General features: G+C 46.8%; 2 protein-coding genes across 8 annotated transcripts in view; both read left to right on the top strand.

Moving 5' to 3' along the window:
• Positions 1-19,230, top strand: part of CDH13 (cadherin 13) — a 1,446,671-nt gene extending 1,427,441 nt beyond the window's left edge. For 3 of the 4 annotated variants that reach the window (XM_064580856.1, XM_064580854.1, XM_064580855.1), the window contains one exon: positions 17,673-19,230. In XM_064580856.1, coding sequence (XP_064436926.1) covers positions 17,673-17,683 — 11 coding nt within the window. In that variant the 3' untranslated portion in view covers positions 17,684-19,230. Of the gene's footprint in view, positions 1-2,569; positions 4,119-17,672 lie in introns of those variants that run through there. The other variant, XM_045890672.3, reaches the window with a different exon arrangement.
• HSBP1 (heat shock factor binding protein 1) lies at positions 14,431-19,230 on the top strand. Of its 4 annotated transcripts, none has more exons than XM_045890666.3 (4): positions 14,431-14,586; positions 15,053-15,119; positions 15,709-15,829; positions 17,676-19,230. In XM_045890666.3, exons 1-3 carry the CDS (start codon positions 14,542-14,544, stop codon positions 15,825-15,827), a joined length of 231 nt encoding a protein of 76 aa, XP_045746622.1. In that variant the 5' UTR covers positions 14,431-14,541; the 3' UTR covers positions 15,828-15,829; positions 17,676-19,230. The 4 variants fall into 4 exon arrangements, with proteins under 4 accessions (XP_045746622.1, XP_045746621.1, XP_064436930.1 ...); XM_045890665.3 differs by having other exon boundaries at positions 17,673-19,230; XM_064580860.1 differs by having other exon boundaries at positions 15,709-15,854.
• Positions 19,231-22,544: the final 3,314 nt, after the last annotated feature.

Here is a 22,544-nt window from a genome sequence, read left to right as displayed (position 1 = left end):
CTGGGGGTCAGAGAAGAGATGAGGGGAGATGTGTGGGTCTTGATGTAACGTGGTTACCTCCTAGGGAGGATGTGGATTCTCAAGGTTGGGGGAGGCAGTGTGGTCATGAAACCAAAGCCCGAATTATGAGTAGCCCTTCAGAGGCTGTCATGACTCAAAGAGAACTGTGGCCAAGTAGCCTTGAAGGTATGGATCAATGCTGGGAGAGGAGAGGTCTGAGATGAAGATTCACTTTTTGGCACTTCCCCGAATCACTTTTTGGGTGACATATTTAGAAATGCTGATATAATTTACAGATGGGCAGAGGTTACATTCCTATCAGTGCACATTTGCAGAAATTCCTTAAGGATTTAGACATGTCTCCAAAGGCAAGAGAAACAAAAGCAAAAATGAACTATTGGGACTTCATCAAGATAAAAAGCTTTTGCACAGCAAGGAAACAGTCAGCAAAACTAAAAGGCAACCTATAGAATGGGAGAAGATATATGCAAATGTCTTATCAGATAAAGGGCTAGTATCCAACATTATAAAGAACTTATCAAACTCAAAAGCCAAAAAGCAAAAAATCCAGTCAAGAAATGGGCAGAAGACATGAACAGACATTTCTCCAAAGAAGACATCCAGATGGTGAACGGACACATGAAAAGATGCTCAACATCACTCATCACTGGGAATACAAATCAAAACCACAATGAGATACCCCTCACACCAGTCAGAATGGCTAAATTTAGCAACTCAGGAAACAACAGATGTTGGCGAGGATGTGGAGAAAGGAGAGCCCTCTTAAATGTTGGTGGGAATGCAAACTGGTACAGCCACTCTGGAAAACAGTATGGAGGTTCCTCAAAAAGTTACAAATACGACCCAGCAATTGCACAATTAAGTATTTACCCAAATGGTACAAACATAGTGATCCAAAGGAACACCTGCACCCCAATGTTTATAGCAGCAATGTCTACAATAGCCAAACTGTGGAAAGAGCCAAGATGTCCATCGACAGATGAATGGATAAAGAAGATGTGGTATATATAGACAATGGAATACTACTCATCCATCAAAAAGAATGAAATCCTGCCATTTGCAACGACATGGATGGAAGTAGAAGGTAAGGAACTAAAGGATGGCACTAAGCAAAATAAGTCAGTCAGATAAAGAGAAGTATTACATGATTTCATTCATATGTGGAATTTAAGAAACAAAACAGATGGAGGATATCTTTAAATAAAATTCATGATGCCACTGAATATATTCAAGTCTTTCTTCAGATATGGGTGAATGTGGCAGGACACCAGCAATGCAGCCCAAGTAACCAGAGTTTACGATAATGGTGGCCAGGACAGTGAAAAAGTCAGCTGGAAAAAAGAAATTAAATGCGTCCTGGAGACTCCTAACTGCAAAGGAATCACCTTTAGCCTTAACCGGTATCATGTTGCTTACACTTGAGTCACATTAAAAAGACTTTTTATCTGATTTAGAGAAGCTGCTTTAAATTTTCCAAGCAGATAAGTGAGAGGATTAACCTCTAAAAGCCAAAGGGGTACAGAGTAGGTGGGTGAGTTTGTCACACTGATCCGCCCCTCAGCAGGTTTTGAAAGAAAAGGCCCAAGCTTTACAAAGTTAATCCATTATATTCTAGCCATCGGTTCATTCCAGAATGAACTACACTTACATAGTAGGTTGACCTTTACACATGTTTATTTCTTTGATTATAACACAAGTTTTTGTGGTACCATTTCCCTGTATAAAGCCAAGATATAATCATCTTTAAGCAAAAGCATCAGAGAACCGAGCTATTCCTGCTCGTGCTATTATCCGGCAGAGGGGAGACCCCGGGCTGGTGTACATCTTAGAGAATAAACACAGTTTGGGTGACCTCAATAATCTTGGACAAGACAGTCCAGGCCAGCCAGGTGGAGGAAGGGGTCATGAGACAAATACAGGCGGCTTCCGGAAGCTGGAAGAGGCACGGAAGTGGCTTCCCCACTAGAGCCCCCAAAAGGAACACAGCTCTGTCAGCACCTCGATTCTAGCCCCCATAGGGCTCATTTTTGGACTTCCAGCCTCCAGAATGCTAAGAGAATACATTTTGTTATTTCAAGCCACTCAGCTCGAGGCCACTTGTTACAGCAGCCGGAGGAAACTCATACGCCCTGTCTGAAGAACGACCAGTAGCTCTCTTGCTCTTCCCTGTGACCAAAAAATAGTATCTGGGATGACAATCAGTCTCTCAGCTACCAAGTCAACCTGTCCCTAAAATGGACGAGTTCTGGGCTACTGTGCAAGGGACAGAGTTCAGGGTCACAGAGGCAGTCGACCCTGTGGGTCTGAGATGAGGTGTTTGGCATGAGCGTTTTCAGACCAATCCAGCTGTTTAAGACATAAACCGGCAGAACTATTCACGCTCTCTTCAAATGTTATGCCAAAGGAAAAAAAAAAATGTCCCCCAGGTAGTGCCGTGTTTATAAATGTGTTTATTACACCACGTCAGCCATTTGTCTAGTGCTTAGCTAAAACGCTTTGAATCAAGTTGTGCTATTCCTTGACTTAACTCTGAATCTTTCCCATTCAGGTCTGTGAGAACTCCTGATATTTGAAGCTTGACTACCAAGTTTCCATAGCAACAGGAAAAAGGAAAAAAAAAAAAAATCCAAATCTGAAGATTGCAGTTTACAGCTCTCAAACTTCACACCTAGGCCTCAATTGTTTCAGATTTTTGTTTTCTTTGCGACGTCACTGGGTCTGTACTTCACCACTTCTCCTTTAATTAATGGAATCTTCTGAATTTCCCTGAATGTTTAAAGATCACAGCATATAACTTGACCTTCTGGGAGCAGAGACAGTGACTACATTTTCTGATGCGTTGCCACGTCGCTAGTCAGCACTCCACACATGCAGCTTTGTCTGTGGGTTCGTATTTGTATATGTGTGAGTATCCGTATGTGTATATACACAGTATTTATAGAGAGAAACGCTACAGAAGGAGCTTAGTTTTGATATGTCATTCTTCCTTGAGAGGTTACACAAGGAAAGGACAGAAGCTACGCAGCTGTCCCCTCCAGGGCCTCGGCATCGAGCGAGGCACTGGACAGACCACAGAGCTGACGCGTCTCCAGCGCCCCGGGCGGTCTCCGTGCCGCCTCCGCCTGCCGGGCAGGTCTGCAGAGAGGGAGAGCAGAGACACAAGTCCTTTCTCTTTAGTAAAGGACTGCAACCGATTTTCACTGCCACCCCATGCCATGATCCCGAGCAAAAGTGGTGAGGAGCAGAGCAGCAAATTTTACCATCAAATGCCAAGAAAAGGGCTGAAATATTCTTTCGGGGGCATCCCTCCGCATTGGTAGGTGTCCTGAATCCAGTCCCAGCGGTTCTTACGAGGACGCAGATCATGGCAGAGAATCTGTCTCTGCTCGGTATCTGGACCTTTGCAGACGTCATCGTGGAGGCCCTCCCTGCGCGGGAGGAGGCCGACAGGCACCACGTGTATACACATACATACCCACAAGGACAGACATCCCTTCATGCACACACACGTTTGTTTCATATATACAGGCATAAAATAGAGTAAATACAGGTAGTTTTAAAAGTACCCTTTTGTGTGACTCGACTACCGTTGTTTGCAAACCTGAAAATAAAAGATGTTCATTATGTATGAAAAGTAATTGATTTTTATTCTGTGAGCATGTCAAAGAGGAAAGTTCGTGCTTGTACTAAGATTATCTCCTTGTTGATAAACTGTAAAGAACCATCCAAGCTCACACCAAATTTTTCTATCAGATAAAACTAGTGACAGCCTGTGGCTTTTTATTAGAGCTGGCCACGAACTAGGGTAAGGTAAGTGTCTTAGCATATTTCAGTGCAGTTGCTTACTAAAGGTTTTAATCACACGCACATGCGCGCACCCACGCTTTCTTATGCAATCTCTGTTTGCACCTGTGATTTCAGTTCGCCTTCTGTAGGGAGTAGGAGTCATATGTTGTCTTTATTGTAGTGAAATTATGCAGATAGAGTTCCATATATTGTATTCGTTTCAATAGTAAGTCTTTTTGGAGCATATAGAATGCAGATTTTTTTTTCCATTAAAATAAATGGGTATTGGTGGTTAAAACGGCTGGACAGTAGCTCTTCTCTGATTTCTATGTTGTGTCTCACGTTGCCGATGCGAGGTCTTGCCTTAGTGCAAGTTCACAGTTTGGACTCGTCATCTGGGGTCCCCCGTACATCTCCTGTTAGTTGAGGGAGTCTGTAAAGCCAGAGGCCCCCACTCACAGCTGGGACCGTGCACCTGTTTTGTCCATCATAGTGAACAATTTGAGCATTTTGCAATCAGCTGCAAAGACAATGGCTATACTCACAGAGGAGCAAGATCATCCTCAGGTTGATGACCGCATGGCACACGGTCACAACCATCTGTCTGCAGTCCCAGAACATGGGTCTATCTCTCTTGAACAAGTCCAGCCGCTCAGTCAGGAGATGTTGCATCCTGACCACGACAGACTGGTTCTCCACCCATGCACGGAGCAGGCCCAGAGGCGTGGGGGTGGGGGGTGCGAGGTCCAAGCCTGCACACTCATATTCTACAAGATTTCCTCTTCTGGCTTTATAGACTCAGACAAACTCAGTAGCCTGGCCCCTAGGCTAGCTAACAGTCGGAAAGCTCAGCCTCCTTCGTGAACCTGGGCCATCCCTAGGGAGAAACCCAGGGGTCAAGTAGGCAATTCACTCAGGTCAACAAGTGCAAGACTCCATGTCCCTCAAGCCAGAAGGCCCTCCTGCACTTTGCAAATCAAGCCACCAGCCTAACTTAGCTTAGAACACAGAAAAACAGGAATAAAGTGCAGACTTCATTAAGTAACATATGCCTTAATTTTCCCCTACTTAAGTATGCGCCCTGTCTCCAGAGTTCTCATCAAGACAGAGATACTGCTATTGAGTAGTTCTTTCTAATCCTTTCAAAAAAAAAAAAAAAGTGACCAATTCTTTGAAGCCAAAGTGGTGGCATTTCCTGAATGGCAGAATGTTTTCTAACTTGCTCAAACACATTTACATTGTTTATTGAAAGCAAAAGTAGAATCAAAGCATTATTTCATTATTACTGATGCGTTTTATTTTAGTCCAAGTTCCTGAAAATAAAAAAGTAATAAGAGCCAGAAGTTGCTTTTCTGGATTGCTGAGCACAAAACTGAGGATTTTATTTCCACTGAGTGAACAGTCACACCATCTTCCCTATTTTATTAATACATCAACCGCCTGAGCTGATTAAAAATTACTTTTTCTTTCCATTTTGCATATGAGAAATTATTTCTGATAACTTGTTCTAGCAAAAACATGCAAACATTTTCTAATTTAGAAAGAAGTTACCTTCAATACTGCCAGTTCCTCCAAATGAACATCATTTCAGGTAGATGTACCTGCCGTGACTCTCCGCCAACTCCTGCAAATGTGAACAGGATAGCAAAATAAATCTGGTTAAATTTTGTGGTAGGTATCAGAGAAGACTTTGATTCTCAAGGACCATTTTTAGAAATTTTGATAACATCCCAGATTTCCAAAATGTGATTCTAAACAGTCTAATAAATGGCATAACCATTTACCATCAAATTCTTGAATTAGGTCACATTGCATGTCATCCAAAATAAATACATTGGGTCTCGGTCTTAATAGGTGGCAAGTATAACATGATTAACAAGGCTGTGTTCGATGCTGGGTTTGGTGCAGCTGGACCCATACATAAGCTCTCCGGGTTGGTTCTGAAGAAAAGAGTCTACAGTTCTCCTGGGGTGTATGAACAAGGTAAAAAAAAAATATGCATTAATAATGCTAATAATAATAATAATGGTTTACATGTATTGATTGCTTACTATGCATCACACTGTACAAAATCCTGTATACCTGTTAACTCATTGACCCCTTACAACAACCCTATGAGGCAAGGACTCTTATCTTCTCCAACTTACAGATAAAGAAAGCTGACAGTCAGGAAAATCAAATAGCTTGCCCAAGGTAAGTGACCTCCAGAACTCAACGTGGTTTGGCTGCAGGGCTCTGTTATTTCTATTACGTCACGGTGCCACTCACAATCATGCAGCCAAACCAGACAAACTCTAGTCTGACGCCTCCATTGGCGGGACTATCTATCCAAACCGAGTAAACAGACCTTCTGCTATTTCTAAGTTCTAAGAGCTGTCAAGAACCGTTAACACCATTCTCAATTCATAGTAAACTTCAGAAATGTCTCCTTCACAAGATCATCTTCTCCAGGATTTCCCAGGATTTCCTCCCTTCCCTCCCATGGCTTGTGCACAGGTGCATGAGGGACTCCTACTAGATTAATTAGATATCTCAGGTGTGCGAAAATACATTCTTGTCCTCCCAAGTACCCAGTCGCGGCCTAACCAACCAAGGGGAGGGAAAGCTTAAGGAGAAGTAGCATGGGGCGTTCAGGATCTTGCCCTGGGCTCAGCTACAAACTAAAGGATCTCCAAGCACTTGTGAGTTTTTCAATGTTGCACCTTAACCTGTTCGTGTGAAGTGTTCATAAGCACAAATCGACAGGTAAATCACACCAAGAGAAAGGTGAGCACTGAGAAAGAATGAACTACCTTCTGTGTCTAACCACTAAGAAATAATAATAAAATCATCACCATCTCCATCATCATCAGTGATCTGGCTACACTTTTCACAAAGATGATGCATCCCAACTTCTTTCCTTATCTGGCTATTGAAATTTAGAACTTCTCATAGTCTGGTGGTAAGACGCTTTCATAACTGTTCGTCTAAAGCAACGGTTTTTTGCTGAGTCAAATGTGTTAACCTTTATCATATTTCCCATCGCTGATGGATTAGCCCACTACTGAAAAAATCCTGTAATTTTGACCTTCTTTATATAAAAGCATATGCAAAATAGGTAGATACAGAAGAAAATTGAACATGCGAACAAGGACTTCAGATAAGAACCTTAACTGTCTAAATTAAGCCGAAATAATTTAGATATTCATCAAATTCAGTAAGGAGAAAAGCCTCTTCCTATCACTCATGCAACATCGCTATCATAACATTAATCGTTGGAGGGTTGCTGAGCTTGAGAAGCCTTTGAACCATTTTGTTTCGCTTCCAAGTGTCAGCTGGCTGGTAGGGATATGGTGAGAAGCAACAGGTGTAGTAAGACCACAAAAATTTCACCATGAAGCTGTGAAGCCCTTGAGAAAGTGGCACATGGAAGCACTGTGAGTATATGCCGAAAATTTCCATTTTCTGCTACTTTTTCAAAAGCTTTTCCTTTAGAAAGCAAGAAAGTCATTCGTTATCTACAGTATGCATGGATTCAGATTACTAAAGAGTTGAAAGTGAAGGCTACATGAAAAAGAGTCTGTGTGGTCATGCGCACATCAACACTGTTCTGGTGGTAAATATTATTTATCCCCCCAAGACAGAAATTTTCAGAAAGTTTAAATCTTTTTTCATAAACACTTAAAAGGGATAAAAGTTTATCATCTTAAAATATTTCATTCTATTGTGGATGCAGTTCCTTTGGGCCCTAGTTGCCGAACTGTTTATAGTTCCTGAGCTGTAAATTAACATCTGATTTACCATGTAGTTGCAAAGAAACTTGTAACTTGTTTGTGAAATATTTAAATAAAGGTTATCTGGGATTTTTAATGTGTGTACTTGGTCTTAGACTGTCTTTAGTACCATTTCAACACAGCGACAGAGCAAAGGGACATTTTTTTAAATGGGGCTCTGGTTGGCCTATAATGTTGAAAGACCAAGACTAAAACCAAGTGCTAGCCTGACTGATAATTAACTCTTCCCTCTGCTTCCTTCATAACAGTCAGAGCCCTCTGATGTGAAAGAAACAGATAGATGATTAGATAGATAGATAGATAGATAGATAGATAGATAGATAGATAGATAGATGGTAGATAGATAATTAGATGATAGATAGATTAGATAGATAGATAGATAGATAGATAGATAGATAGATAGATAGATAGAGGGGCGCCTGGGTGGCTCAGTCGTTAAGCGTCTGCCTTCGGCTCAGGTCATGATCCCAGGGTCCTGGAATGGAGTCCCACATCGGGCTCCCTGCTCACTGGGGAGTTTGCTTCTCCCTCTGCGTCTCCCCCTGCTTGTGTTCCCTCTCTCACTGTGTCTTTCTCTGTCAAATAAATAAATAAAAACTTTAAAAAAAAGAAGATAGATAGATAATAGATTGATAGAAATAGAAGCTTGATAGGATAGGAATAGAAAGCAAGATAACTTTAGGGAGGTCCTTAACAAAAGAGAGGAAAGGTGCTAATAGTTAATAAGTGCCTCGCACGAACCAGATATGTTACATACGCATGCATGTATATACATATTATATTATACATAACATGTAATTTATATGAAATATAATTATGCATTGCATATATCATGTATATAATGCATGGAGTATTGGAGTAGGCCGTATCTCCACTGCACCGATGTGACAACGAGGCTCACAAGTGAAAACGGTCTCACACTAGGTCTCGCCTAGAAGGGGTGCATGTGACTCCCAACACCGGTATTTTTCCACTCTACCCTAAGATAGCACCACGCCACCTGAGGCCCAGAATAAACCCCCGAGGTGGTACCCTCTCGTATACAACACATGAACTTGACAGTGACAAGACAATCTGACACAACAGCATAAGGGAAGCAGAAGAAAACCAAACGTGCAAGTCAGAGTCTCTCTGAAACATTTCCTTCCTCCCCGGGCATCTGTCTCCAGGAAATTGCCAGTTTGCGTAAATAAATAGGAAACTGATTCCTTGGCAGCCAATCACGGGGACGCTAATTTGGAGAATTGCCACAAATGAGCATGAGAAAGTAACCCGACACTTCAAACCAAAAGCAAAACAACTCAAGATGGGTCCGGACACTGCTGATCACGCCATTCTTCTCCATAAAACAGTTTTCTGTTCTTATGTAAACACAGCCTCAAAGAGACCTTCCCCTGCTCCTCCACACAAGACAAAGAACCCAGGGCACACTCCAGAGATAACTCCAGAGATGGCTTTTCACATGGGAACCCAAGCGAGGAGGACTGGTGCCAGGAGGTAGGCATTTCTAAAGGAAATGTGCCAGAACTCGACGCCTCTCTCCAAAATGGAGCCCTACCTTTGCTCCTCGGCAAGGCCTGCACCCCTTCAAGGTGGATCCCGAAGGCCCTGCCCAGCCCCCTCCTTGTGCCCACAGAAGGGGGACTGGTGCCTTGAATGTTCTTGTATACAAAAGAGATATCCGGCATCTGCAGAAATTCCCAACTACCCTTCCCGAGATTTCTCCGCGAGAAAAGTGACTTGTTACAGCAGCTCGGCAACCTTTCCTCATGCTTCCCCTTCGCCAAGTACGTAACGGTGTGCGATTTCAAAGCAAGCACCCCCTCTTTACCCTCTGCTTTCCTGTCTTCTCTTAGGCCAGAATTTTCTAAACTTTAATCCTATAAGATCTTCATGATTTAATGATGTCCCTCTCCCACCTCTGCAAATTCCGCCACCCCGGTGCATCTACCTTACAATTACAGCTACAGTTTTCAACTATATAATTTTAAGTTTATCATCTTTGCTTAAATGGGTATATTTTAAAAGAAAATCATATTTTACCACCATGAATGAAAAGCCACTATCACTTGGGATACATTAAAGTAACAATCAAAATAAATACAAAGCAAAATGGCAGAAGAGGAGGGTCCAGTCCTTACATGTCCCTCCCCCCCTCACTTCCCCACTACAGAAATACCAATTTTAACAACCACCCATAGATGAAAACATGTTTTGGGGAGCCCAGAAACACCTGAAATGTTCCAGTACCTCGGTGGAGCGAAAAAGCCAGAGGAGAGATGCACTGAAGAGGTAAGAAGAGTGTTACCTCACCCCTCCTCCAAGGCAGCACAGCTCAGGGGCAAGAGAGATCTCCCGGTTCAAAGCTTCCCCAGCTTCACAGGACGTCGCCCACTTGTGTCTTGTCCTGCCAAGAACATCGGGGGGATCGGCACTGCTGAATAGTCTGGGGACACCTAGGAACAGAGAAAAGGGGGCGGTGGAGGGGAGAGCTTATAGCACCAATGGATCTTAACAACTGGCCACAGATCCTACGGCCTGGCATACAGTCTCCATCAACAGTCCTGCTCACAGAGGAACAGCACTCGAAAAATGAAAACGAGAACTAATATGTTCTCCAGCAATCCCGCTGCTGGGTATTTACCCAAAGAAATTGAAATCAGGATCTTGGAGAGATCACTGGGCTCCCCGTTAACTGCAGCACTATTCACAAACAGCCACGGCGTGGGAACAACCTAGATGTCTGTCGAGGAATAAATGGATAAAAATAACGTGGTATATGTATATATACAACGGACTATGATTCAGCCTTTTAAAAGAAGGAAATCCTGCCATTTCTGACTACAGGGATGGACCCAGAGGGCATTATGCTAAATGAAACAAGCCAGACACAGAGAGACAAATAATATCTGATCTCACTTACATGTGGAATCTAAAATTCACAATTCATAGGTGCAGAAGGTAGAATGGTGGTTGCCAGGGACTGGGGGTGAGGGAAATGGGGAGATGTTGGTCAAAGGGAACAAGTGAGGACACTTTGGGAGGTGATGGGTATGTTTATGAGCTTGATGGTGATGGTTTCATGGGCGTATTCTTATCCCCAGACTTGCTGAGTTGAATACATTAAATATGTACAGCTCTTTACATGGCACTCATACCTCAATAAAGTGGTTTTAAGAAATAATGAAATAAAATAAATACAATGAAAACCAAAAAGGTGATTAACTTTTAGGTAGACAGTATGTCTGCCTAAGGTCTAGGCAGGAGGCTGCCCTGTGTTAAAAGGAGAGAGAAACAAGGATGAGCAACGACTTAGACTCAGTAAGACCCAACAGAGACACTGCACCTGTCACAAAGAGGAATGAAGAACCACCTGTTCTGTTATGTGTCTCTCTTGTGACCAGGCATCCAGAATCACTTCGATGCCTTTCGATAGAAACAAAACAAGCAAAACTGCATGAAGAGAAGGTTGCAGATCCAGTACCTGAAGGTGACAGGTCCTTCTCTTTCTAGAACCTTCTCTCTCTAGAACCTTCTCTCTCTAGACCCCTTTCTGCATTCTACTGAGTGGTAGCACAGAACCACCCAGGGCCACCTTATTGGAGTGGTTTTGTTTTCTATTTGCTTTTTGTGTTGTTGGGTTTTTTGTTTGTTTGTTTTACCACTTTTATATGCCCAGAGGAAGGAGTCCATGGGAAGGGGCAGTTAAGAGAAGGAAGCACGTTCCTGGAGTGGGTTGAGAGGTCCAGGGCCCAGGGCCCAAGCCCGCACAGGAGGCAGGATACCCGGTGTAGAGGCAACAAGGACCGGAGTCACGCAGGTGCGGGTACTTATGGAGACACGGAGGGTAGGACGTGCGTGACAATAGTCTATTGTCCCTGCAAAACAGAAGATAAAGTCATCCTCTGAGACGGAAGGGATGAAACACTGGGTTTGGAGAGACCGGGAAGGTTTGGACGGTCTACGAAAGGCTGCGGGCTGGCTCGTGGCCGGCGCCGTGGCAGGAGGCTGCTCGTCCGCAGTGGCACCCCGCCACCGGGGAGAACAGCAGAGCGGGTGAACAGAGCTGAGACCAGCGTCGGGTCACAACGGTGCTGATGCAGGTGCAGCCGGGGAAAAGACAAGTTGCAGGTTCTCCAAGCGCCTGCGGTGACCCCTGCTTCCCGCTTACAGGGCACACCCAGCATCTCACTGCCAAGCAGCCACCCGTGCGCAGGGGCGCGTCCCTGAGCGCAGGGCTGGCGAGGGAGGGGCGCGGAGACAGCCCAGCTGAACCAAAGAGCCTGTGTGAACGTATCACATTAGCTTACATAAAACCGCACCGTCCTGAAAGGGGGAAAGGGAATGACTTCAGTCACACAATTAATCTCGAAAGATCTTTTTCTAAAAAAATGCTAAGCTTTAAAACAAGGGTTGTTCAAAACCGAAATTTTAAAGGTTAATTGCTAGTGTCTTACACCTAATTCAATAGTTTCGCTAATGCAACAATATTCAGTTAAGTTCAGTGTGTGAACCCTACAAAGTAAGTATATCAGCCATGACTATAAATCCGTGAAATTTTTGTGTAAAGCAGCTGTTTAAAAGACCTTGGTCTCCATACAGAAAAAGTATGCTGTCTTTCTACTTAAGTGGAAAAAAAAAAAAAAAGCCTCCACTAAACAGTGTCAAGAATTTTTTTTTAAAGATTTTATTTATTTATTAGAGAGAGAGCATGAGTGGAGGGGAGGAGCAGAGGGTGAGGCGAAGCGGGCTTCCCACGGAGCAGGGAGCCCGATGCGGGGCTCGATCCCAGGACCCCGGGATCATGACCTGAGCCAAAGGCAGACGCTTAATGGACTAAGCCACCCAGGCGCCCCAGGAAATTTTCAGTCAGGATAAAAAGGACTCCAGAATCCTGCCAGAAATACACATACCCTAAACAAAAACAAAACAAAACTGTCAGTCCTAGTGCTAATTTGTGTTCTGTGTTGCTCACAGCCATAAACCAGATTTGGCTACAAATCCAGGATGTGGAGATCCAGACTTCTCTGCAGAGTATGGGGCTCCCAGTGACGGGGGCAAGAAGCAAGAAAGCCTGAAATCCTACCCAGCCTTGGCTACTCATGAGCTAAATCATCCTGGAGCTTTATGTAAACACTATAAAATACCAAGTATGGTACAGATTTCAAGGGCTATTACTTTACCAACTGCTTTGGGTTAAATTGGGTCCCCCACCCACCCAAAAAAGACACGTTGAAATCCTAACTCCTAGTACCTCAGAATGTAACTTATTTGGAAACAGGGTCTCTGCAGATACAAAAAGTTAAGGGGAGGTCATACTGGAGTAGGATGGGTCCCAAATCCAATATGACTGGTGACCTTATAGGGAGAGACAGAGACGCACAGGGAGAAGGCCACATGAAGACGGAGGCAGAGAGGGGCGGGATGCATCTACAAGCTAGGGACCACCAAGATTTGCCAGCAGCCCCCAGAAGCTAGGAGAGAGGCACGGAACAGATCGCCCTCATGGCCCTCCGAAGGAGCCAACCCTGCTGGCCCCTTGATTTCAGACTCCTGATCTCCAAAACTGGGGGAATATAACTGTCTTGTTTGAAGGCACCCAGTTCGTGGTAATTAGTCACAGCTGCCCCAGGAAATGGATGCCAATGTCAATACATACAGAGGAAAATTCTCAAGCAATGCCACAATCGAAAATAAATTCATACTTGAAAACCGAGCCAACCGAATTCTAGTCAATGTCCATAGATCCTTCTAACGCTACTGGTTCTCAACTGAGGGTGGCCCCCACCCCATTCCCACAGACCCCTGGAGACACTGGGCAGTATCTAGAGGTATTTGCGGTTGTCACATTGAGGTGGGGGGGATGCTACTGGCATCTAGTGGGTAGAAGTCAGAGAAGTCACCCAGCATCCTACCATGTGCGGGGCACCCTGCACCCCCCACAACAGCTCGAGGTCCCAACTCAGCAGCAGCCCCCTCCTTAAACACCCAAATCCAGCCTGTGAACCCTGCAGCTGACCTCCCCTTGCCCAAACCAGGAACCTTCCCCGCTCAACACCATGGAACATCACGCTGAATGAAAGAAGCCCAGCACTAGGGAGGGCTTACTGTCTCGTTCCACTTACACGAAGTGGAAACACAGCAACACAAACGATTGTGACCGGTCACCCTGGTGGGTGGGTTGGAGGGGCGATAGGAAAGGGGCTGAAGGGCTTCCTGGAAGCCGGTCGTGTTTCTTGAGGTGGGGCTGGTTAACACGTGCGGACTCTATGAAAAGACACTCGGGATTTCTACACCATCCAGAACCTACGTTCTACTTTGAACACCACCTGCCTCACTGGGTCAGCACCTCCTCGACTGTCTGGGGAGAAGGAGGAACACCGCGGTCAGGGCTGTGACCAGGCCCGCAGCTGGGCAGCGGGGCGTGTGCTGGGTGCGCCTCTCACCACGGGGCCTCAGTTTCCCCTCCGGTGACCGGACCCCCTTCTCCCTACTCGGGGTTTGCGGGGCTCTGTAGGAGGACAGGCGGTGGCACAGGCCTGGGTTTGGCACCTCGCAGGCGCCCATAAGTGTGTCCCGGCGGCCCGGACAAAACCAGCGCGACCTTTAACGACAGCCTGGAAAAGGACCAAGACCACCGCCCCCGCCAACGGCTCCCACTGCGGGGCTGGCTCCCCTTTTCTTCGCCCGGGTTCAGGGAGGGGCGGGGGGCGGGGCGGGGCCTGCTGGGGGCGGGGTCCGGCAGGGCGGAGGGGCGGGGCGGGGCCTCGCTCGGAACCGAAACGCGAGAGCGCAGGCCCTTCCGGCGCGTGCCACGAACTACAACTCCCACAACGCGCCGCGGCCCCGCGGTTGGCCTCAGTCGTCGCGAGAGGAGGCCGCTGGGGGCGGTGCTTGTGCGCCGACAAACGGAAGTGTGGGTGACGGTTGCGACTTCGCCGCCAAGCTGGGAACCGGGGAGATGGCCGAGACTGACCCCAAGACCGTGCAGGATCTCACCTCGGTGGTAAGGGACGCCTGCCGGGCCCTAGGTCGCGGGGCCCCCGGGCCGAGGGGCCCTGTCCGCGGCCGGGAAGGGCCGAGTCTCCGGAGGCCGGGCTTCCAGCGGCTTCACCGGCCGAGGCCCCCAGGCCCAGCCTGCACCCCACCAGCCCCACCAGCCCCACCAGCCCCACTCGCCTGACCTGAGCCGCCGCCCCCACCCCGCGCACCCCCCCCCCAGCGCTCCCCGCACTCGTCACACCCCGAGGCCTCCGCGAAAGACCTAGCGAACTGTGAATCGCGGCGGCCGCGACGGAGAGGGGTCTCGCCACCCAGTCGGGGTCATGGGGGCGGGTGGGGGGGGGGACAGTCCCGCTGAAGGCTGCAGAGCCGCCCAGAGCAGAGGCCTCGGAGGAACGGGACCGGGACCCCCGTCCCGACCCCAAGCAGGTGTCCCAGGGTGAGCGCGAGGTGGTCTTCCTGTTTCTCAGGTGCAGACACTCCTGCAGCAGATGCAAGATAAATTTCAGACCATGTCCGACCAGATCATTGGAAGAAATATCCTTTGTATGTGCGGTCAGCCTCTGCGGGCCCTTGGCTCCTATGGTCCGGGACGCGGTGTTGACAAACGTGTGGTTTGCAGGCCAGCTGCAGGCAGTCATTTACCACGTTTTTTATTTTGTTGTTCTTACTTTTTTTAACTGAGCTCGGGTGGAGTCTTCCTGAGCCGCGCGGTGCCAAGAGCTGGGGATACCGCCGGACTGGACCCCTGGCCTCCAGACACTTCGGTTTACCAACAGTAGCGTCTAGTATGAGTGCGGACTGTGAGCTAAGCATCGGAGGGGGATCTCTGCTCTGGGCCTCACCGCAGCCTGATGAAGAAGTTGTAGTGTTACCTTCGTTGAGCGGATGCACACACAGCAGCTTAGAAAAGTGGGCGAACTTGCCCAGGTGCCCGGACTAGGAAAGGGCAGGGCTGGCGTGTGATCCTTGCCCCAGACTCCTGGCAACCACGAGAATTTGACCCTGCTCGTAGGAAAACCAGTTTCACCGAGACGGTTGTGTTTGAGGCCATAGCGTCCAGGGCCCCAGAGGGAAAGGAGGAGAGGTGGGAGGTGCTGGTGTGTGTGGCCTTTAACTTCACCACTTGATGACATGAGCAGTCGCATTGACGACCTGGAGAAAAACATTGCAGACCTCATGACACAGGCTGGGGTGGAAGAGCTGGAGGGTGAAAACAAGATCCCTGCCACACCAAAGAGTTGAAGGTGAGGGAGGTGACAGTCTCAGGAGGTGTGTGTCACTGTAACTTTGATGTGGTCAGGCTTTCTCTCTCGATCGGTTCCCAGCCGTGATCCCAGCAAGCATCTCTCATTTTCCTGGTTTTTATTAATTAGACCTGTATCCTTAGTATTGGTTAACATTAGGTAATCACTGAGTTTATATCATTGCAGACAAATACCAAAAATGTATTTTGTTGGCCTGCAAATTCTTAACTGCTGGCAGATATTTTTTTTTTTTTTCTGGTAACCCAAACCCCACAATGCCACCTTCAACTTCATAAATGCCTTGAATTCTAAGGGTTCTCTTGGGAACACCCCCTCCACTAGATAAATGCCAGGACAACACCTGATTATGACTTGAATGAACCGGGTTAGGCCACAGTAAGCCTTCACCCTAGCGTTGATTTAAATTTCCACTATGGTTGGCTCAGTCGGTTAAGCGTCTTCCTTCTGCTCAGGTCATGATCTCAGCTCAGGTCGTGATCTCAGCCCCACATGGGTCTCCCTGCTTCGTGGGGAGACTGCTTCTCCCTCTCCCTCTGCCCTCTCTCTCTCTCTCTCTAATAAATAAAATCTTTCTAAAAGTTAATTTCCACTACACAGCTCCAGATATCTGAGGAATGATGGATGATCAACAATAGCCGCGTAGCAAGACAGCAAGATGCAGTTGGCTGCCTTAGTCTCCCCATAGTGGGTTTCTTCCTTATAATAAGGCTTTTCAGGGGGCGCCTGGGTGGCTCAGTCGTTAAGGCATCTGCCTTTGGCTCGGGTCGTGGTCCCAGGGTCCTGGGATCGAGCCCCGCATCGGGCTCCCTGCTCTGCGGGAAGCCTGCTTCTCCCTCTCCGATTCCCCCTGCTTGTGTTCCCTCTCTCCCTGTGTTTCTCTCTGTCAAATAAATAAAATCTTAATAAGAAATAAAAAAATAAGGCTTTTCAGGAGTATGGTGGTTACCTCGCTGCAACCCAAAAATCATTTTGAAACTCCCCTTTCTCTGATCCCATTTTTAGTATTTTTTATATATTTTTTAAGATTGTATGTACCTATTTGTCAGAGAACACAAGCCGGGGAGGGGCAGAGGCAGAGAGAGAAGCAGGCTCCCCACCGAGCAGGGAGCCCAGTGCGGGACTGATCCCATGACCCCAGCCGAAGGCAGACAGTTAACCGACTGAGCCACCCAGGCGCCCCTAGCATTTTAATTCCCTATGAAAATAAAGTTTACTGAGAATTTTCAGGTAACTAGAGTACCAAGCAGAATAGACAGTAAAAAGCACCAGATTCGTTTTTTAAATGTTTTGGGCGTGTCCTGGCTGGACCACATTAGAAGTAGCTGTGACATACAGGTAGCTTTGAAGTCCAAGAAGAGAGAGACTTGGGAGCTAAAAGACTTTGAAATTTGCTGTTATTTTAACCAGGAGATCAGGTTGATTTCACTGTGTGAGTCAGTCACACACTTGTTATGTGTGGGCTGTCCTCGTTATTCCTACAGAGCGATGATTTGGAAAATGTCCTGCTTCTCTGAGTCTCATGCCACATGGCGGTCAAAAGTCTCATCCAGTGAATGAGCACGTCCTATGAAGGACCGCAGGATGAAGACTTTCCGAGTGACAGGGCTGATCCAGAGGAAGAAGAGCTGGGAACAGATTCAGAAGTTTTTAAATAAAGATTTCCAGTTAAATCGGTTGCGGTATCTTTGCTGGGGCATCGCGCAGAGAGAGGACGTCTAGTTGACTAGAGGCTTCGAAAGGACTTGTACTGTTTGACAGTGCTGTGTGTCCGTGTGCTCTGTCCCTGTAGGAGCATAACGTGTCGATGGTTTTTCTTTTCCAGCAGGTGGCTAATTCCCCCCCTGAAGTCCGGAACACCACTTTCACAAGCTGAGAGAAGACCGAATGGCTTTCTGAAGCGACTGCTGTGTGTAGACAGGTTTCCGACCCTAAAGTGTGCGTTCTTCTTACCACGTACTATATAGTCTGTAGAGTGATTCTCCCCCCAGTCTCTTGAACATGGAAACTCCACATCTTGGACCTTGGTCAGTCGTGCTGTTAAATATTAAACACTAAAACTTCGGCGGTTCCTGCATAAAATTGTCACCTTTTCTAGTGTATTTTTGTGAAGTTGTTGTTTTCTATCATTCCTTTTGTAGTAGTTGCTGTTTGATGAACGTTGCTGTGTAATTTTTTATTAGGCATCCGGTAGACCCTTCCGTTATAAGTAGATCTTGTGAAGGAAGACATGTGGCAAGTTGAGGGTTCTTTAATTCTCAGCACGGGGTGTTGAGCCAACACCAAATCGCATGTTTGGTGGTACATTTCACATGGGTAAACAACATTTAAAAATTGTTGATTCGGAAATCTCTGGCGCTACCCGGTTGTCAAAACTCAAATTGACCCGCAGCATCCTGAGTTAAGTCTCTGAGGCCAGAGGCCGAAGCACTGACGAGTAAGCCCTGCCACTCCGCGTGCGAGAATTGTTCGGTTCGCAAAGGGACGCAGCCGCCTAAGGTACCGAGGCGCTCATTAGTTAGCGTTTTGCATGAGATTTGGATACGTGAGTAGGCCCCTGTGCTGTTCATCTACGATCGTCACCATAGAAAATCTGGCAGGATTTTACAGCCCAGTTCGCCGTCTTGTCTGGGAGCTACTGCTTTGGGAAAAGGAACAGAACAGGAAGACAGACCCATGTGAAGTCCGTGCCGGTTGCTTGGCTAGGAAATGATAAATGACTTGTAATCGGCTCAAGTTTTTAAGACTGATTTCTTTCAACTATTTCTTACCTAAATTCTTACAGAATCACGGTTTTGTTATTGATTATAGAAGATAGGGATAATAATACTCTTGCCACTCAAAAAAGCCGTGCCCGGAGTGCTAAGCCCGGAGGCCGGGACTGACTGCGGGAGACCCATGTGATTGCCCCAGTGAAGGGACTTTGTCCACAGAAAATGGGAAAAGTTGAGGAAGGGGACAGTGCTTCTTAGAAGGAAGCCCTGAATGAGCGAACACAGTGTGAGTGTTTTGAAGTTTCCTCTATCACCAGTCGTGTTTGTATTGCAAATAGGTAATATGATGAAGAAATCACGTGTCCTAGTTATAGGTGACGTAAGTAACACAAAGTAAGTTTCTTCTGAGATATGAGGATTAAGCACTGTTAACCACCCTGCTGCAGAAACTTCTCTGGCAGGCCAGTAGGTTGCTGCCAGGCGCCGCCCAGCAGAGGAACCCTGCATGCAGGAGGCTCTCGAGCCAGCGAGGACCTGGCACGTGGCAGGGACACAGCCACTTGCTGTCCGGATGTAGGTAGGAGTTGTCGTTAAGTAAGGGAAAGATTTCAGAGGCAAGCTCCCCTGACCAGAAATATCTGCCATGAATAAAGGTGCCTGAAATCCTGCTATCGACGCGTCCTTTGTGTCCACGATGATTTGGTTTTCCATGTTTTCGGATTTAAATGGACACACCATTTTAGATGATGGGCTAAAACCTCTGGAAGGATTAGGTCCACAGAGCCGGAGGCCGCGCGTGGGAAGGGGGGTGTGGGCGGGGCTGTGCTGTGGGAGAGGGGGGCCAGGGAGCGCCAGAGCCGGGGGCAGACTGCCCTCTGAGGAGAGCTGGGCTTACCCACATCCCTGAGGCAGGCCTTTTCCAAGTACGTTGCCCAGGACACTTGTCCTTGGAGAAACACTAGCAAAGAAGGGTTTATGGTCACTTGGGTTTAGCAAACTTGCCTCCTACTAGATTCACTTCATGAAAATTCACAGTGCAAATTAGCATATTAAAGGCTCCGAGGTCCCAGAGCAGAGTAATGTGATTTAACTTTCTCACCTGCCAGTTTCCAAGTTATTTGACCAAGGATCTTTTTTTACACTTAGCACCTAATTAACATTTCATTGAACTAGCGGGCTGTAAAATACACAGGGGGAGATAGCAGTTAAAGTAATCCAATAAATAGCTTTGGATTCAGTTTATAACTGCCTGCCTTGCCAAGTACTCGACGTGTTGGCCAAGCCTCTGGGCAAAGCCTTATTTAGCCTGATATAACTTTGGGACCCTGGTGAAGCCGTCACATTTGTACGAAATGATGGCTTTGCCTCACCGTGGAAGCGAGAACCTCAGATGCCTGCTCAGCCCCGTCACCCCACGCACCCCTGGGAGCAGGTGCTTGCTGCCACAGCCCCCTGGCTTGTCTCCGCCTTGGGCCCACAGCCCGGGGCCACGCCTGGGGCCACGGGCCCCTCCTTGCACTGCTTCCTCTGTGGCTGACACCCCCTCCTGCGGGCTTGGAGGCGCGTGTTTGCAAGGAGCAGCATGGACCCTTTCCAGTTCCGGGAGCAGTCTCTGCAGGGCAGTGTGTTACCTCTCTTACACTCCAACTGGTTTGTGTCCACTTAAAGGTCATGAAGATCCTACTGAGGACTGATGAATATAACAAGCATGGAGGGGGCTTGCACTAAGCAAAACGCTTCAGTTCAGTTGAATGCCCTCACCTCCCAAACCAGGAGGCCCCTCATCAGCTTCCTCCCTGGGCCTAGCGCTTTCCTTCAAGCCACAGGATTTTAAAACACTTTAATCTCATCGATTTTTATTTTCTGTTTCATTTCTAGTGAAGTGCCATCATGTATGACCTTATCAGAATATACGTCTCGTATTTTGGGTAATTAAAGGTTAATTTGTCTTCATGAGTTGTCGGGATCCTAACTGCACTTGCAACATTGCTGCTAAGGGAACAGAGTCCTCCAAACAATCCATGCAAAATGAACTTTTTTTTAACATCCTGTTTGTACATTGAAGGTTCCCTCTAAGAATAATTGTTCCTCTTTTTTTTTTTAATTCGGTAGCTTATATGAATCAGTTTAAGTGGAGGAATTGGCACCATCTGTTGTCAAATCTAACCCTGAAAATTAACTGGCAACAATTGACAGTCTAGCTAGCACTTTCTGAAAGTGTTTGTTATAAGCCACTGCGCTGGGCTGGGCATTTTGTTTACATTATTTGTCTTAATCCTCAAGACAACTCTGAGTTAGGTTTTTAATCTCATCAGTCTCTGTTTAAACAGAAGAACCCATGGGTGAGTGGCCGTGAGGTCACCCGGCTGACGGCGGTGACACTGGACCCCCCCTACAGCTGGCCCCAGTGGCCGAGCCCACACTCACAGCTGGGCTTCGTCTGCCTCCAAATACGTATGTCCATGCACGCTCTGGGAATCACCGACCCCCTACCTCCGTGGATCTTGAAATTGTTTTCAAAAGGCTGATTTTGTGTTTTCAATTAAACATCACCCAACTTAAATACTAAACATGCTTGACGTGAATTTTTATTCAGGATTAAAACTATGCAGGGCTCGGAGAAAACCTGTACTCCTGGACCAGCAACTTTTTTTGTTTTCTCCTGGACAAGTTGAGAACAACTCAAGTCCAGGTGAGTGTTTCAAATATTTGCCTTGACAGAACAGAGAAAGACATGTATCATATGACCTCACTGATAAGAGGAATTCTTAATCGCAGGAAACAAACTGAGGGTTGCTGGAGTGGGGGGTGGGGTGGGAGGGATGGGGTGGCTAGGTGATAGACACTGGGGGGGGTATGTGCTCTGGTAAGCGCTGTGAATTGTGCAAGACTTGAATCTCAGATCTGTACCTCTGAAACAAATAATGCAATATATGTTAAGAAAAAAAAAGAAGAACAAGAAGAAGAAGGTAGCAGGAGGGGAAAAATGAAGCGGGGGAAATCGGAGGGCTAGACGAACCATGAGAGACGATGGACTCTGAAAAACAAACAGGGTTCTAGAGGGGAGGGGGGTGGGAGGATGGGTTAGCCTGGTGATGGGTATTGAGGAGGGCACATTCTGCATGGAGCACTGGGTGTTATGCACAAACAATGAATCATGGAACACTTCATCTAAAACTAATGATGTGATGTATGGGGATTAACATAAGAATAAAAAAAAAAGTGAATATTTGCCTTGACAGAATCCCAGGGAATACTAACTCCTGCTTCTCACATTCGTCTCCTTGCTCCCACCTCATCACTTCTCACGCGCGGAAATTCTCCCTGAGACCCTCCTGGGGGGTGGGGGGAAGAAAGAGCCCCTCCCACAATGACCCATTTCCTTACCATCTTATCAGGTCACTTTGTTAAAAAAAAACACACACGCACAGATGAGTACAGAAGTCTTAAGAAGGTACCCACGCCGCGATCACCTGGAATCTTCGGCCATCATGTATGAAGGTAAGTGTCTGCTTTTAGCTGCAGCTTCTTTAAAACTCTTTTTCAATGAATGGAAATGGGGGGAGGGGGGCCGTGAGTCTCTGCCCAGAAACAAAAACCAGAGCGATTATGATTGAACTCCTCGCCCCACAAATCACTTTGGAAATAGGAAGGGAGTTTGTCTCTACAAGTCAGGTTGACTCAGAAAAGAATCCATTCTAATGTTTTGCCCTCACACCAAGAGAGGTGCCTGGAAGTTCTTCAGACACCTGCCTCGGATAAGATTTATAGCTAATAGATACAGAACATCTGCTTCCGTGGGTCCCTGGCCACTGTTGGTGAAATGTAATGCTGTGTAGCTCCTTGAGCAAGGCCAAAGCATGTTTATAGACCGCATACGTAAATGTCTCGGGCTGCTCCCCTGCTTCCTGGTGGTAATCTTTATGGTATGTTTATAGTTTCCCACTCTGTGGATACATTTTGACCAATTACTCATATTGGGC

The sequence above is a fragment of the Mirounga angustirostris genome, unplaced genomic scaffold (genome assembly GCF_029215605.1).
Source record: "Mirounga angustirostris isolate CCGP_5_RB_7025 unplaced genomic scaffold, mMirAng1.0.hap1 SCAF_16, whole genome shotgun sequence".
Classification (NCBI taxonomy): Eukaryota; Metazoa; Chordata; class Mammalia; order Carnivora; family Phocidae; genus Mirounga; species Mirounga angustirostris.
The sequence above is the reverse complement of the archived record's forward strand: the minus strand, read 5'-3'. Positions and strand labels throughout refer to the sequence as shown.

Excerpts from the sequence above, each read along its gene's own strand:
- HSBP1 (XM_045890666.3), top strand. The coding sequence starts at position 14,542 with ATGGCCGAGACTGACCCCAAGACCGTGCAGGATCTCACCTCGGTG. Across the intron at positions 14,587-15,052 it reads TGCAGGATCTCACCTCGGTG|GTGCAGACACTCCTGCAGCA; the intron begins GTAAGGGACGCC and ends CCTGTTTCTCAG. Across the intron at positions 15,120-15,708 it reads CGACCAGATCATTGGAAGAA|TTGATGACATGAGCAGTCGC; the intron begins ATATCCTTTGTA and ends TAACTTCACCAC.